General features: G+C 41.6%; 1 protein-coding gene across 2 annotated transcripts in view; it reads right to left on the bottom strand.

Moving 5' to 3' along the window:
* Window positions 1-5114: 5114 nt before the first annotated feature.
* Window positions 5115-17752, bottom strand: part of tank (TRAF family member-associated NFKB activator) — a 22277-nt gene continuing 9639 nt past the window's right edge. The window contains exons 7-9 of one of the 2 annotated variants that reach the window (XM_063214052.1): window positions 16502-16705; window positions 15917-16407; window positions 5115-5352 (exon numbers count right to left, since the gene is read on the bottom strand). In XM_063214052.1, coding sequence (XP_063070122.1) covers window positions 5182-5352; window positions 15917-16407; window positions 16502-16705 — 866 coding nt within the window. In that variant the 3' untranslated portion in view covers window positions 5115-5181. The remainder of the gene's footprint in view (window positions 5353-15916; window positions 16408-16501; window positions 16706-17752) is intronic. The other variant, XM_063214053.1, reaches the window with a different exon arrangement.

Below are 17752 nucleotides of genomic sequence, written 5' to 3'. Positions count from 1 at the left end.
GCTCCACAAATGAGATGAATAATTAGTTGCCCCTCACGAATGCTGCACTCTTCTCACCCCTGATTGCTTTCACCTTTTTTGCTCCTGGCAATTTTGACACCTCGTAATCAGCCTGCTGCTTCTCCCTTTCAATCCATATCTTCTCTTCTCTTCTCTTCTCTTCTCTTCTCCTCTCTTCTCCCCGCTACCCTCTTTTCGCTACCCTCCCTCTCCTTTTGGGCTGTGTGTGTGTGTGTGTGTGTGTGTGTGTGTGTGTGTGTGTGTGTGTGTGTGTGTGTGTGTGTGCGTAGTATATAGTGTGTATGTGTATGTGTCTCCTCTTCTCTTCACTCTCTGCAGAGCTCTCCCCTAGATACACACTGCTTGGGGAGACTCCATAGACGTATATATAGACCGACAACACTTGGGCCCCCGGCAAAAAAAGAAAAGAAAAATCGCAACTCTCTTGTGGGTTCGACATGAGAGAGGCCTAAAAAATATGTCTACCCACTCACCTTCACCGTTACATATTATATAGAAGATGAAATGTGAAAAAAATGGAAGAGGAAAATACACATATAGAAGAAGGGGAAAAAAACACATAAGGCTGGATATGGGGGTGGGTGTGGGGGGGGGGGTGTTGGAGTACACACATGGCCTGGTAACTGTCAGTGCTGGTACCCCTCTTCCAAATAACAAGCACTGACAACATAATTATGTGTGAGCAGCTGTCCAAGGACTCCAGTGAGAGACCCATCCAGTCGGCACGAGGGTTTTGGAGTCTTCACAGATTTTTTTTTTTTAATTTTTGGGGGGGTTTGGAGGGGTGATCATTAGGGAGATGGGGGGGGGGGGGGGGGGGGGGGGGGGGGGGGGGGGGGGGGGGGGGGGGGGGGGGGGGGGGGGGGGGGGGGGCTATATCTGTACTGTATTTGCAACATTCTCCGAATAAATTCTCTCTTTCCCGTCCATCCGTCCTGCTCTACCGCATCCATGATGTGATGATATTTTACGGGGGGTGGGGTGTGTGTGTGGGGGGGGTCATTGTTCCTCACACAGAGTGTGGATCCAAGTTGAGGCCATCACGACTGTATTATGCACAACACATTGAGATATCGAAAATGTAATAGAGGGACTGTAAACACTGCACAATCAAGTGAGAGTGCACTGTGTGTGTGTCTGTGTGTGTGTGTGTGTGTGTGTGTGTGTGTGTGTGTGTGTGTGTGTGTGTGTGTGTGTGTGTGTGTGTGTGTGTGTGTGTGTGTGTGTGTGTGTGTGTGTGTGTGTTGATGTGTGTGTTGATGTGTGTGTGGATGTGTGTGTGTGTGTGTGTGTGTGTGTGTGTGTGTGTGTGTGTGGATATGTGTGTGGATATGTGTGTGTGTGTGTGTGTGTGTGTGTGTGTGTGTGTGTGTGTGTGTGTGTGTGTGTGTGTGTGTGTGTGTGTGTGTGTGTGTGTGTGTATTTGTGATGGGGGTGGTAAGTGTGATACTATCTGCACCACATTAGCTAAGACACTGGTGATCAGACACATCCACACGGGGGTCATAGAGAATGAACTCTCTCTCTTCAGACACTGTCACTCTCTGGGTAGTACATGGGTGTTTTCTTTTAACCGTGGATTTCTTCTGATTTATCATTAGGGCAAGGCTTCAATCAGGGCCCACCTTTGACCAAATAAACAAAACTACAACTCAACTAAATAATGAACAGCGACACACATACAAATTATAATATTTTGATTTGTTGAAAATGATTTCAAGGCCTTCTTGGAAAACTTTCAAGCCCCACCAGTGGGTCCCGGCCCACAGTTTGAGAAGCACGGTGTTAGGGTTTTGCATAATACAGGAAAAGCGAATACATGACTGTAGGGGGAGATGATGAGACAGCTAGAGATCGGCAGGTGACTCCAGACCACAATTCAAGTTGGCTCCCTCGTTTATGGTATGGACACCTTCGTGGACGTTGTGATGTCGTACGTTCGAATCCTGTGGCTCCTAAACATTTTCTGATGGGACCCAATTAAGAATATTTTTGTGACCCCTCCCCCCTCCCTTTTTTAAAAGAAATTAATTCATTGGCTATAATGTTGCTACACATAAATACACTAAATACATTTATTAACCTAACAGGCAAGTGAATACTACAGAGTCCCTTCTGTCTCTCTCTCTCTCTCTACACACACACACACACACACACACACACACACACACACACACACACACACACACACACACACACACACACACACACACACACACACACACACACACACACACACACACACACACACACACACACACACACACTTTGGGAACTGCTGGTTGGGAGTAAAGACACTCATCTTTCGTGACTATCTACTATACTAATGCTTGAGCTGCCCTAGCCCTAGGCCAGACTCTTGACATGATGTGTATGTGTGGTCAATTTAAAAAAAAAAAAAAAAACCCTAACTAACGCTTCTTTGCATCTGCTCTTGTTGTTCTGTATATTTCCGGTGCACTTTGTATCTGCTAGTGACGTTGGCTATAATTATGTCCTCATTTGTAAGTCACTTTGGTTATAAAGTGTCTGCCAAATGCAATGTAATGTAATGTAGTACGGACCTTGATGCACCCCAGTCCTCTAATGCTTGAAGACTCTGAAGACTACTTCTGAACAAGCTCTTTCCATTGGTGTTGTCCAAAAGCCTCTAACTTGGCCATAAGGACATCCATAAAACTGTCTGTGTCTGACTGGCTTTTCGCTGTGTCTACATGTGTTTGAGAATTGCTGTATGTCTGTTGTTGAGTTGAGCGAAAGCAGATCAAGCATATTCACAGCAACATGTCTGGCGTCTCATTTGCAAGGCACTGCAGCGAGTAACACAACTGACTCCCGGCCCAAAAACTAGCTAACAAACAAACCGAATGAGGGAAAAAAACCCTTTGTATTTGTGTAAATAGCATTGGTATTATCTGTGCTACAAGCAGGAAATATTTCATCTAGTCTCCGCTGAGGAGTTAATCATGCTGAGCGGTGGTGATAATGTGGGATTCAATAACACCAATGGCTTTTAATAAATTGCACTTTCTAATGGAGGCATCCACCTACCCTTTTCCAAAGAAAAAAATAATAGTAAATATAGAAATTAAAATGAAACAAAAGGAATTGGATGATATTTTTGTGTACCTAAGAATTATATTATTATTTTGTTAAAATCACCTAGTCTTAGTAAACGATGCTCTAAATGAAGAGTAATCAAATGCAGCAAGTGGGAGAAAAGTGAGACAAATCAATGGAAGAAAATCGCACTTGCGCGCGTTCACACCCTCTCGTCTGCTCAGCCCTGGTGCTGCTATCTGCCCATAACCAAGGGGCTGCAAGGTCCTCCCTGCGTCAGGAGGATGTGTGTGCGTGTGCGTATGCGTGTGTGTGTGCGCGCGCGCGTGTGTGTATGTTATTCAGCACAATACACATATTTTCTCTCCTGCCTTAACACATCATCAGGCAAGTTATGTTAAGTGGGGAAATTACTGCATTTTGTTTGTGAAGCTGCTAATTGTCAACTCCCACCACTACAGTTCAATGCTTGTTTGTAGGTGAGAGACTAAAGCACACTATTAGATAATGGTGCCTCATACCAACAACAGAATTTTAGCAGGTTACATAATGGATGGCCAAAAAAAACCTACACTGGGCTTATTTTTCCAGGGGTACGCATTGTTTGTTTTCATAATTTTTTAATTCACCATCTAATAACAACCCTTTGTAACTCAGTTAAAAATATAGAGTGATTGAAATTATATATTTTAATGATTATAGATTAATTACAGTATTGGTAGTTGCTTTAAAAAAAACTATGCTGGCCTGATGGAAAAATAAGAAAATAAGACTATTAGCCAGAGAGGCTGTAAACATTACTGCATAAATGACAAGATAATTGTGTTTGTAATTGCTCAGCGAGTATGCATTTTATTTTATTTTTTTCCTGTACAGAAACAAAGTTTTAATTAACAGGGGCTACCTGTTCAGAACTACCTCCAACTACCATATGGTGCAGGTACTCCCGAGAAGCTGCCGTAATTAAGTAAGAAATATTTTTCCCGTGGCACAAATTCTACCATACAGCTGGTTCGAATTAAAAAGCCAAGGTATTTTGTTTAACCAATTAGGCGCATTTGCTTCAGCAACTTTCCGTGCAAACTTTGCTGACCATGATTAAACTTACAAATATGTCACAGTGATTTTGTTGTTGTTGTTGAAGTGCTGGCATCTGTGCTATTGACATCCAGTAAAATGTTTTGGGGGTTGTGGGTGGTTCACATGCATGCTTTTCATTTATAGTCCTCTCTTTGCTTGCCATAAAAATAGATTGCGCTGGGAACACTCCACTACACTTCAACAAGTATCATTAAGGCATAAATATACTCTTTGGGTCCTCAATACCTCAATACGGTGCAAAACATTTGCAAAACGTTCTACGTTCCCATTAAACAAAGAAAAAATTGAGCATTTCATCACAATCAAAGCTTTGTTTATTACATACTTTCAAATTATCAACAAGCCTACAGTACAGCTTTACACGAAACAAAACAAAAAAATCAGACACAGTCATGAAAAGGTGGCACATAAAAATCGTACCACTCCACAGTTATGAAATTAAATAATGGGAGAGATTCTCTCCAGTCTCCCACTTCGCTAGTAAGAAAGCGAGCGTGCCGTGCACTCCGGCTCTGAGGGCTTGGGGTGTGTGATGTGTGATGTGTGATGAGTGCACACGCAAGTGTGTGCGTGTGTGTGTGTGTCTGTGCGCACGCACGCATGTGTGTGTGTGCGCGAGTGCGTGTGTTTGTGGCAGACAACAAAGCCCAGGATGAAGCATGCATGTGTCCTGGAGGTGGCGATGGAGGGGGAGCTTCTGGAAGCCTGGGGGCACAGAAAGGTGTGTGTGTGTGTGTGAGAGAGAGAGAGAGAGAGAGAGAGAGAGAGAGAGAGAGAGAGAGAGAGAGAGTAAATGAGTGTGTGTGTGTGTGTGTGTGTGTGTGTGTGTGTGTGTGTGTGTGTGTGTGTGTGTGTGTGTGTGTGTGTGTGTGTGTGTGTGTGTGTGTGTGTGTGTGTGTGTGTGTCTGAGCATGTGAACGGTGTTGGGGGGGATGATGATGATGATGATGATGATGATGATGAGGTGTGTGTGTGGGGTGGGGGGGTGAGAATCTAGTGTCAATTGCAGGCGCTGTTCTTAAAGTGTGAATTGAGGTGGCTGTACATGCGGTCGTGGGGTACGCTGGCGTTGCAGAAGGCACAGTTCTGCTGCTGGTGGGGCTCGGAGCTGCAGGCCGGCGGAGAGCCCACGGACACCGCACTGTCACACAGCTCCGGGGTCCACAGGGGCTGCAGACACACACACGTAATCATTACACACATGTAGAAATACTGTACACAGTCAACCAAGGTAATTATAACACATGTAGAAATACATAAACACATACACACACACACACAGTAATTATTACACAAATGTAGAAATACTGTACATAGACAGCGATATACCAAGGTAATTATAACATATGTAGAAACACACACACACAGTAATTATTACGCACATGTAGAAATACTGTACACAGACAGCGATATACCAAGGTAATTATAACATAACATATGTAGAAACACACACACACACACACACACACACACACACACACACACACACACACACACACACACACACACACACACACACACACACACACACACACACACACACACACACACACACACAGGTAAATACACACATGAAGAAATGCATTCACAGTGATATACAAAGGCTATTATAACAGACTTAGTTACACACACACAGATACAAGCTCACACATAATTATTAGACAAATGTTGAATACACACAGACCTTGAGTGAGTAGACACTAAGTCATATGGAGGAAAATCTACACAGAATAAAAACGTACTGTTACACTTTACCTGATGCCGGCGTCAGATGTATGACATAACAATGTCATAATAGTGTCATAACACAGTCATGAATGAGATGTAAACACTATGTCATTGTCATAAACATGTTGTGGTCATGAAAAGTTGACATTGCTAGGGCTGTCTTTTCCATAACCGTATGTCACTCAATGACATAGTCATAGAATGTTAATGACATTGACAAAATGTTTATGACATGTGCATGACTGCATTACGACACTGTTATGACACTATTATGTCATACGTATGACGCCGGCGTCAAGTTAAGTGTTACCAAACGTACTTATAATATTTGTAGATACCTACACAAATACATCGATAAAATACTGTACAGGCGCCCGCGAGCGAGCGCACACACACACATTCACACACACACACTGAGTCTGTGTACCTTCTTACTAGTTATGTAACATCCATTCAATTCGAAGTCAGCCAATTCATGCAAGTATCCACCAAAATAAAAATAGCCCAATATAGAAAAGAAAAGAAAAGAAAAGAAGAGAAAAGGGCAAAAAAAGTTGCTGTCGACTAAGGATCCACACTTCAGCCACAGTGGTGTTGCAGACACCCTGCCTGTGAGAAGGAGAGAAGCCCCTGTGGCCTACCCAGCATCTCCCCTGAGCCCTGTGTCCATCACCACCGAGACACAGGGGTCTGGAGACTAGGCCCTGTTAGAGAAACGTTAGCATATTCATATGACCTGCTACCACAGAGCTGTCTCAGGCTGTGTTGCCAGATTGGGCTGCGTCCTCCCCAATTGGGGTGTTTAGGATGGCTGTCTGTGGGTAACAAAAGGACATTGGGTGGGTTTTTCTGTGGAGTTATGGTCATAGAAATGAATAGAATTAGGTTAGATTTGGGAGGGATTTAGTACCTCCAGGCGGTTTTTGAGGGTTTTTTTGGGCTGGAAATAATCAGTCACATCTGGCAACCCTGGTTTCTTTTTTTAATGTTTTTGGGGCTTTTTAGGCATTTATGATGACAGGACAGTGCAAGAGGAGACAGGGAATCAGCAGGAGAGAGATATGGGGCAGGGCTGGGAAATGACCCCGTCCAAACTCGAACTGGGGTCCCCATGGGCATGCAAGCCCAAATGTGGGGGGCTTAGCGCGCTGCGCCACAGTGCCCCCGGCAACCCTGGTTTCAGGGAGCGCTATGATAGGAGCGATGCAGAGGTGTCCGTTTCTATGTGAGGAAGAAACACTTTGAAAAGCGGTATTTCGGATATTCCTGTTCTTGAGTAAATTCAAACACATAAAAATGTCATAATCAACAGTACGTAAGTCTCAAGTCTCACATCTAAATTAATGTTTAAAAACTGTGTCCAGTGGATCAAAGATCGAAGACTTTAAAAAGTGAACTTTTGCTCAGGGTCAGCTTGAAATGTTAACCGCCAAAGGCTGAGAGATGATAAATGTTACTTGAAGTATTTGAGATTCTGAGATATTTTAAATATTCTGACTATTGCCTATGTGAGCGAGTTGATTTCACACTAAGCATAAACTCCATAAAAAAAATGTTTATTATGTAACTGATGGGGATGTTTCGATCCACTAGTGGTATCTTCCTCGACCTGGCTAGCACAACACAAAGCTCATATGGTTAGACCTTAACCTACATCTACCCGACTACCACAACAGCAAAGCTCATATGGTTAGACCTTAACCTACATCTACCCGACTACCACAACAACAAAGCTCATATGGTTAGACCTTAACCTACATCTACCCGACTAGCACAACACAAAGCTCATATGGTTAGACCTTAACCTACATCTACCCGACTACCACAACAGCAAAGCTCATATGGTTAGACCTTAACCTACATCTATTAAATACCTCTGGACAAAGTTACAATCAATCACTCCACTCATTCTGATAGCACGTGAATAACCCAATGCATCTTGGTGACGCCTCGGGCCTGCTAGTTCAGATTATAAAGACCAGAGCATCTCAGAATGAATGGGAAAATGCAAGTTGCAGACTGTGGGACAATGAGCGATACACAAATCATATGTTTGAAATCACATTGAAAACCAGATTATAATGGCTCTTTAGGATTGACTGTATATATAAAAGTAACGATTAAAAACATAGTTTTTCTTAGAGCTAATTTTGAACTGTGCATGCACAGCATTTCACGACAATATGCTCTGCTTCTCGGCCTGGAGGATCAAGTGGTGCAGACTCCGACCAGCAGCAGAGATGGCAAAGGCATACCGATTTGGTTTGAGCAGTCGTAAAAGATTACACGTCAATGCAGCTGGATGATTGGATCAATGGCTAACCAGAATGCATTGAAATGGCAAAGCGTGCATGCTTGCTGCACTGCAAAAGCATTACGAACGCGGCCGATGAATTCTTGTTGCTTGTCCACACGTTTTATCCCTATAAAATGATGGATATTTTCACTAGTCATCCTTGTGTTAACATCTTGCTATTGCTGACTGTTTCATTTGATCTAAAACAAATATGCCTAATGTAAACAGTCAAATCATATTTCAGATTGAACTGGTTTAAATCTCAATCTTGATTTTCACCTTGTTTTCAAACTCCAGTGTGTGAAATGGCTTTTTTAGGGTACGTCAACAACATAATGCCTAGTTTTCCCATCGTTGTTTGTATTGACGCAACAAAACAAAAGGTTGTTAATTCAAACTCTCTGCACTGTCTGTGAATGACAGGTCTGTCAACAGACTGTTGTTGATGGGATGAAGAGGGAGGAAGCAGAGCCACTCTGGGAGGAAGGAAACACCTGAGGTTAAAACAGAGGCTGCAACTCTGTGGGTATGTTCCAATATGCGACTTTGCATCCTCCATTTGTGCTTGTGGCCTCGTACCAGGAAGCAATACGTTGTGATAACATCACTGACAGCAGCATTATATTTCAACATCTCGCAAAAGCTCAATTGTAAAGTCATTTTCTCATTTGCAAACTGGATGGTGAATGAAGAATAGTCACCCAAAAATTCTTTTGGCTAGGCTGAAAGCGGGGAAACTTAATTGTTTTCTCCACGGAGGCGGGGCATCAGCAACATGTGAGGCCACAAGCACAAGTGGAGGACGCAAGGTCGCATATTGGAATGCACACATTGTAGTTCCCCACATCCTTCCCTTTGGCATTGTGATGCAAAGTTTCAACGAGATTGATGTTTAAAGTTTTTATCCAATGTCTTACAAAGACGAGATTAAAAAAAACTAAAAGCCACTCTGTACTGACAACAGGGTCTCTTAATTGTTTTCTACACAGAGGCTTTTTCTCTGCTTTCTTTTTAAAGGTACCCCGCACCTCGTCAGAATAATTTTTGGATCAGATTAACAAGGAAACGCGACACAAACATAATCTCATGTCAACGGTTTGGTCAAATTCTTTCAAACAGTGTCCATGTAAACATGGCATATACAAACGTACTACAGGTCTACATTGTTTTCACTTGTTCCAGAGGTTGCAACACATCAGAGCCTCTTCCGCATAAAACCAACCACCATAGCCTGCTCTTTATCTGAGAACATCATGTCCCGATGCTAGTGGATAAACAACACCAAACAAACTGGACATGTGTCTGCATGTGTAGTTATGTTTGCTGAAGTTGCCTAAAATGCAGCATTTACCATTCAAGTAAAAGGCAATTCTGCTCCCAACCAACAGGGTGAATAAACTACTTGATTATAGGCATGGCAAGCAGGTTATTAAACAAACCAACTACACCGCAGTCTTCCAATCACCAGGTTTTTACTGTCAACAATTATCATCCATGTCTGAAAAGCAGGCAGTAGTACTCTTGAACAAGTTAAAAAAAAAACCATTACACTGGCAAATCTCCAGATCCAGAGAATAATGATTTTTTTTTAAATCCACACATTTCAGCACGCAATCCATAGGTTAAATAGGTATAATTGCCCGTCACAATTGTCATATCAGTTAGTATATGCCAATTATACAGTAAGCTTATAGGTCAAAGGTTTGGACACACCTTCTCATTCCATACATTCCATGTCTATTTTCAAGTAAAACACACAGTCAAATGCCTAAAACAAAGATTAAACATCTTAAAGTTCTAGTTCTACAATTCTAATGAGTTATTGGATGACTTTTGTGTTAAATTAAGATTGACTGTTTTGACTTGAATATAGACAAAAAGTAAGCTTGTTGAAACGTGTGGGGCCATAAGTTGTGACGTATTGACATTAGGCATGGTACGGTTTGTGTCGCAAACCGAAACCGTACGGTGTGCATGTCACGGAACGGGGTATTGCGCAACCGCACGGTGCCCACGGTTTTAAAAAAAAAAAGAGAGAGAGTGGCCACCGGCGGACGAGGCAATTAAAATCCTATTACTTTTACAAGCATAAAACACAAAGACTACGTAGGATATTGAGTGTGGAAAGACTGATTTATATCAGCCAAATGAAAGGCATAATGTAACAGCATGCACCAGCTGAGTAGGCTACATAGCCTACAAGCAAGCGCAGGTCGGTCAGGACAGGAGCGCCTCCTTCTCCCCCCTCTCTCTCCACGTTAGCGCAAGTGACTGCCCCCAGACTTTATTCTGCCCAATTTAAATTAAATGAACATGAATTTACAAAAAATGACAGATTAGCAGAACAAAGTAGACTTACGTTACAGTAGCCTAGTGTAGGTTATATCCACGTGGCATTGGATGGGCATTCCGGACGGCATAATGCGAGATATGAACATATATCAGATTCACTGCGCTGTCCTTAACTGTAATCAACTGTAGGCCTAATTACATGTAGCCAGTTAAACTCTGACGGAATGAGGGGGACTTTGTAATGTTGCCTAGTTAACATTGATGTTTAACACTATAACCAAAATAAAATGACTGTTTTAACAGGCTCAGATTCACAGGAGTTTTGTGAAACATTCACTTCTAAAAAAACGATCTTTTTAAATTATTTGTTACCTTAACTTTCACATTTTAACATAACTTAACCCTATCACTTGTTCACTTCAAATTGAATTTGACTTCTGATTTTACTTCTATGCTTCTCACGGCCGGCAGTTTCTTGATAGGAAGCAAGCAACATTCCTAAGCGCAAAACTCGCAGAAAGCGGTATCAAAATAAAAGTACAATTCGTTCTCAGTGTGTCATTAACCAAAATAGTCATACTGCACTGACCTAATGGTCTCATTGCCTACAGGAGTGTAGCTGTTTTATTTTTACACGTCAAATGTGTTATGGTATGTAATATTTGAATATTTGTCAACTTATAAGTTAGGACTTAGTTCTCCCTTTTTGTGAAATAAATGGAAGCATGTTAAAATCATTGATAGGATATATTTTCTCTTTCAGTAACTTCACCTTGTTAGGTTAAATTAAGTCAAATTCAACATACCCATGATAAGCTTACATTTTCATTCTAATTTCTATTTTAGACATTTACGGTGCATAATACATTTTATTTAAAAAAAACAAAAAAAAAACAGAACCGTACAAAACCGAAAACCGTGACCTTGAAACCGTGATATGGACCGAATCGTGACTTTTGTGAACCGTACCACCCCTAATTGACATCAGGTGGATGGACAGCTGACATCGCTGTTAGATAGCTACCAGAATTGATATGTTTAAAAGCACATAATTCTACATGCGTTCATGCACAGTTTTGATGCCCTCTACGAAAATATACAATGTTCTATAAGTAGTCGTGAAAATAAAGAGAACGCATTGAATGAGAAGGTGTGTCCAAACTTTTGTCCGATACTGTAATTGTCTGTGTACAGCCGTCTCCAAAAGTTTTGTCGCTATGAAGAGGTGAGAGTGATTCAGTGATTAAGTATGACACCCGATCTGCGTATGTGAAGTGTTTTGAAGTGACTTATCTGCTCATTTTCGCATTATGTTCGATAAGCGACAAAACTTTTGTCTTGTGAAAATCTGCCCTGTCTGTGTTCATTGAAGGGTCAATCTTTCTTTGGTGCATGAAATTTATTTTTGTACATACATTTTCATTCGGGAGGGTTGTCGCTTTCATATGAGTGACTTCTGAACCAAGTCATTAATTGAAAGTCAGGTTATTAGCTGTTATTCCAAATAGATGGATAGGCGACAACACTTTTGGAGACGGCTGTACTGTATGTGGAAATAAAGATCACACTGTCTGGAAAAAGTTCAGGTCTATGGTGAAGAGATCATAAAAAGATTCACAACATTCAATATATAATTTCTACAATGTATTTGGGTGGTTGACGTTTAAAGATGTCCTCTCAACGTCATTAATATTGCTGTGTTCCCCATTGTTATTGAATGTGTTACGCGTTGGTCCTGTTTTAAAAAACGTTCTGGATGCTTTGTTTCAAGCCGTTTTTGCAAGCTAGCAAGGTGGCTTGTGGAGAAACAAGTGGGTCTTCCAGGTTTTTCGTCTAACGGTCTCTGATTGGCTCCCTCCCTCCTGCTCTGCAGAGAGATAGTCTAAAGTTAGAGTCGCCACTTCCCCGGGTGGTACTGCACTATAGGGGCGCCAACAGAGGCGTGCAGGCTCCATTCAGGGCTGTGCTCTTTCGACAGTGACCACTAGGCGAGCTGCAGGCATGGACCGACCAGAGTGGGACGGCTGTATGAATGAGGCTTTGCTCTGTGTGTATCTGAGAGTAGCAACCAGCTGATAGCTAAGCTAAGCTAGGTTTCGGGCCACATGGCGTTGCTGGTTTTGAAAACATGCAGAAAAAAATTACTCGACATGTTTTTAGAAAAATGGGTCGACATAAACCTTTGTGGGCAGTGCCTTCTTTCGATGTGACGCAACACAGAAAGGCTTTCATGATTCGCTCGTTTCTCTGCATTGTTTATGTTAATTGGGAAACACCGGGAAATACAGCCAGCCGAGGTGACGCACCGCTATGAGAGCCTTGCATGTGAGTTTAACTTGGGGTGACCGTCCGATCTTCAAAAGGAGTGAGTAAAACTGTGTTTTATCAGAACCTGGCCTTAAAGGGCGTAACGCAAAAAAAAGTTATTCCAATTCCTGAAAAAAATGATGGAAAAAATTGACAAAATAAATAAATAAATAAATAAAGCTCTTAGTGGTCCTTGGAATTTCGCCCAATTTTTGCCATTTTTGGGAAAATGCGCCCTGCGGTGTGACATCCTTGATGTGACATTTCTGTAAGATACAATGAAATGATTAATATTCTGCACAGACATATTCCCCATGCTCTTTGTGCTATTGTTCCTTTAACCCCACCAGTGTTAATTTTGTCAGCTTTCTTAAATTTAGTCGTAGTCTTAGTCACAATGACGAAAATTTATTTTAGTCTTAGTTATATTTTAGTCATTGCCTTCCCAATTTAGTCTTAGTCTTTGTCTAAATGACGAAAATAAATTTTTAGTCATTTTAGTCATTTTAGTCAACAATGTACATAATAGAACTTCTCTACACACTGCTTCTCTTTTTAACATATATCATTGACTGTACAGAATAAACCTTCTCCACACACTGCTTCTCTTTTTAACATATATCACACTGTACAGAATAAAACTTATTCACACACTGGTTCTATTTTTCTCTATTTTATTTAACACCATTGTTCATTTCGTCATCTTTTTAAAATTTAGTCTTAGTCTTAGTCACAATGACGAAAATCAATTTTAGTCTTAGTCATATTTTAGTCATTGCCATCCCAATTTAGTCTTAGTCTTAGTCTAAATGACGAAAATCAAAAAAGGGCATTGACGAAATATTTTAGTCGTATTCATGGTTGACGAAATTAACACTGACCCCCACCCCACACACACACTCCTACCCACCCAGCACCCCCACCCCCACACACCTATGCATTGTACAGGCACACTGCATGGTTTCACTGTATTACTTGCAATAATTGTGTGAATGTGACAAATAAATCTCCTGGTATCCTTATGTCCTTGCATGATACATGAAAAACAAGTAAGGATTGAGTAACACATTGCATAAGCATGTCACACCGCAGGACATGAAGTCACACCACAGGAAATTCACTGCATTGTGGCCATTTTAATCCTTTTGCATACATGACTGACCTCTTAACTCATGCTATCTAGGTATCTAGGTATATATTGTGTTTAATCTTAATACGTGTTTTAATTTATGAAACACTTTTTTTTCCTTCTATAAGAGCAGTCACACCACAGGACACCATAAAATGAACCTAAGCATTGTGTGACAGAAACATTGCAATATGAGGTTAATAGTCACCTTAAACTTCCACATCACTCTCCAATAACTGAGGTACTGACTGGTTAGGAGCCTGTCTTTAAGACCCTTGTAGTTGGCCGTGCAGCTGCCCGACCACAAACCTGACATACATGTCACCCCGCAGGACGCAATTTGTGTTACGAAATTGAACTTGTAGTTAATATTACTGTATTGAGCTTTTTTCACATTCGTATATTTTAATATAAGGTTTATATTTATGCAATCATGCCAAACGCTTCATATATATTATTCAAAATGTTGTTGGTTAATTTATATACCGTATATATATATATTATATTCCAGGTTTCATTAATGTTACAGTCACTCCGCAGGACATTTTACATATAAACCTTAACATAAATCTTAACAGAAATGTTTCTTCTCATCTAAGACTAATATGTAACATAATGTACCACATCGTCTTTAATTTACATTTGTGTTAAAGAGGAAATATAACAGTTTTGTAGGTTTTTAACCAATGGTAGGTAAAAACAAGGCGTCACGTCAACCACCCATTTGCCTTTTCCAGCAGCATGTCATTCGGCTTACGCTTGGCCATCTACAACTTTCTCAAACAAATATGTTCTTTATGCTTCTTTCACTGTATTATTTGTAAGCAACCTATTTATTTGCAACTTTGTACTACTCCATATTCTTCCAACCACAAAGCAGGCTGTAGTACTCTTGAACAAGCAAAAATAACACATTATACTGGCAAGTCTCCAGATCCACACAATGATACTATTTCTATCAAATCTACACATTTGTGCATGCAATCCAAAGGTTAAATAAGTTTAATTGCCCAGCATAATTGTCATATGCCAAGTATACAGTGTAAGTCAAAAGTTTGGACACGCCTTCTCATTCAAATGCATTCTCTTTTTTTTCTTGTGGCTTTTTACAGTACATTGTGGATTTCCAGGAGGGCATGAAAACTGCATGAAGACATGAAGACCTATGTGCTTAACAAAAATCAATCAATTCAATTCTAGCAGGTTTCTAGCAGTGATGTCAGCTAGATGTGTGGTGTTCATTATGTCTAAGAGTTAAATCAATTCTTAATTTCTTTAGTTCCAGACATGTTTTTATCTTCTACCTGACATGTTTCGTCTGTGAAACTTCCGTCTTCATCAGAGGGTCACATGGATGTCATGTGTGATGTGCTTTAAAAGCAGCTGATGCTTGTTCAGCTTGTTCACTCACTAACATTAGACCAACAGCACTACAGTCCGGCTGTTGAAAGTCAAGTGGATCTATTCTTGTCAAAACTTTTTGAGCCTTTTTAAGCCATTAAAAAAAAAAAAAACAATGTACATTTGCATGATCATGAGTGAGTATCAGGGCACCACCAGAAATTCTGGACCCACAGATGGGAAACAGAATTTTGGGCCCTCAACCCAACAACGCCAGCTTCCTGTCAGTACCTAAATGAAACTTTGGATCCGAGCTAAATGGTGGAGTGGCCTTCCGCTGTTGTTAGGCAATCAACATTGCAGTTGATTTGAACAGACACACACGCACACGCACACACACACAGGAAATGTAAATAATATATGCTGTAGATCATGTGTGGTAATTGTTAAAGTGTCAATTCAACACTTGTGTCAAATTTACCAGTGTTCTAGTTGGTTCTATTATCTTTTGTTGAATTAACAATTCATAATTGACGGGTAGTAAATAGACGGTGTACTACAAAATGAAACCAAAAACAGTTTTGGTATGGTGGTGGTGCTTCTGGTTGAAAACAGGTTTATGGATGGTTGTAAACGCTCACCTGTTGGGGCCCGCGTACACTCTCTAATGACATGGAGGAGGACACCGAGGGTATGCTTGAGGGGGACAGGGAGGGCGGGTAGCCAAAAGGCACCCCAAGTTCCTTGGAGGGCTCCTCTGATGAGGAGAGCACCCCTGTGACAAACGCAGTCCTGTGCACGCCCGAGGAAGAGGAAGCACCCGGGAGCTCCACCGGCTTCTCGGGCGTGCTGTTGAGGAACTCGTACTCGCTGTCCGTCCTTGGCGGCAGCTTAATACTTAACACGGAGTCGGCGTCCTCGGGGTTGGCCCCGCGGGAGGCTAGCGAGCTAATGGCAGCGGCGGCGGCAGCACCTAACGCGCCCGTAGCGGCGCTGGCTAAAGGGCTAGCGGGCAGCGAGTCCTCCAAGCTGGGCCTGGTCGCGGCCGAGGAGGTCGAGGAAGAGGAGAAGGAAGCTTCCGCTTGCTCAGCCGTCACGTCAGTGCACTGGATGGGCATGGAGAACTGGGTCTCTGGCAGGACAAGAGAGAGGGAGAGACAAAAATCATGTGTGTGCTACAGAGAAGACAAGTAACGTTACGTCTGAAAGAAAGAAGCAATGCACACCAAAGAGGGCTATTTGGGGTGCTGCTGGGTTCAGGGGTGCTGACGGGGGGACAAAGGGGACAGTTGTCCCGGCCCCAGGAAGAGGGGGAGCCCAGAATTGGTTCCTCGTTATATTGTATGTATTGGGCTGGGGGGGGCTTTCAGAGGATGTTGTCCTGGGCCTGGCCAAAGCTGTCAGCAGCCCTGGCTGGGTTACTGGTGTACCTAACATTTAAAAACAAAAGCAGGAGGTCACATTCTGACTTTGCACATTCTGTTTAGGGCTATGTCCTTCAGATTTCTGCTGTCTTGATTTTGTTTTTGAAACAGCTTTTAACACAAATGAAGAATTGGCCCAAAATAGGTAGCTTTTGTATTAAGAGGGTAATGGTTTGAAATTACACAATATCAGTGAAATTCCCAAGCATTCTCAATGAAACTACATTTCAAGATACATCTCGCGCTCTTCCTTGAGTTAAACGAAGACTGGAGTACCTTGAAAAGCTGCACCTGCTAAAAAAGAAACATTCGAGGTGTGCGGGCCCTCACCAAAAACTTTGTCAAGATACATCTCTCAAAACGGCATAACTGTTAGTTACATAGATGGAGTTAGATCAAAATACTGCTGAACACGGCACAAAGTATTAATGTAATAGAAAACAAGCAGGCCTGCTACTGCATTCAAAGGCTAGAGTGTGATCTAGGGGCCAAAACATAGACCTCTCTGACACTTAGCACAACACAACGTGTTTCTTTGGCATTTTCTATACAATGGTCAGAGTGACTACTACACTCAAAGTTCACATCAAAACCAAAGTCACTCGGTTACTGATAAAAACCCTGAGGTGCATTTCTCAAAACCGTAGTTGTATGTTAGCTACTTTGTTGTTTGCATTGCAATGTCCCATTGACAATTACCCCCCTTTCCAACTGGCTAACAACTATGCTTTCGAGAAATGCACCCCTTTACAACAAATGATACTGATACACGATGCACATTACTGCATGGTAATTTCACCACAGCTAGCTATGAGTCCTACATAAGTTTTTCCATTTCAGAAACATCTATGCTCATGATGATGATTTTCAATTTCATAAGTAGACATCAAATAATTCTAAAATGATGAACTGGGTGGATTGACTGCAGTTCCGTCCATAAACATGACAGATGAATTCATATTAATTGTGCACACGAATATACATATTTATGAACACTCAGTATGTTTTAAACAGTTTTTTCTCTCTACTCGTGTCTGTGATGCAAAGATTAAG

This window comes from Engraulis encrasicolus, chromosome 13 (genome assembly GCF_034702125.1).
Source record: "Engraulis encrasicolus isolate BLACKSEA-1 chromosome 13, IST_EnEncr_1.0, whole genome shotgun sequence".
NCBI lineage: Eukaryota > Metazoa > Chordata > Actinopteri > Clupeiformes > Engraulidae > Engraulis > Engraulis encrasicolus.
Note: the sequence above shows the minus strand (reverse complement) of the source record. Positions and strands in the feature narration are given on the sequence as shown.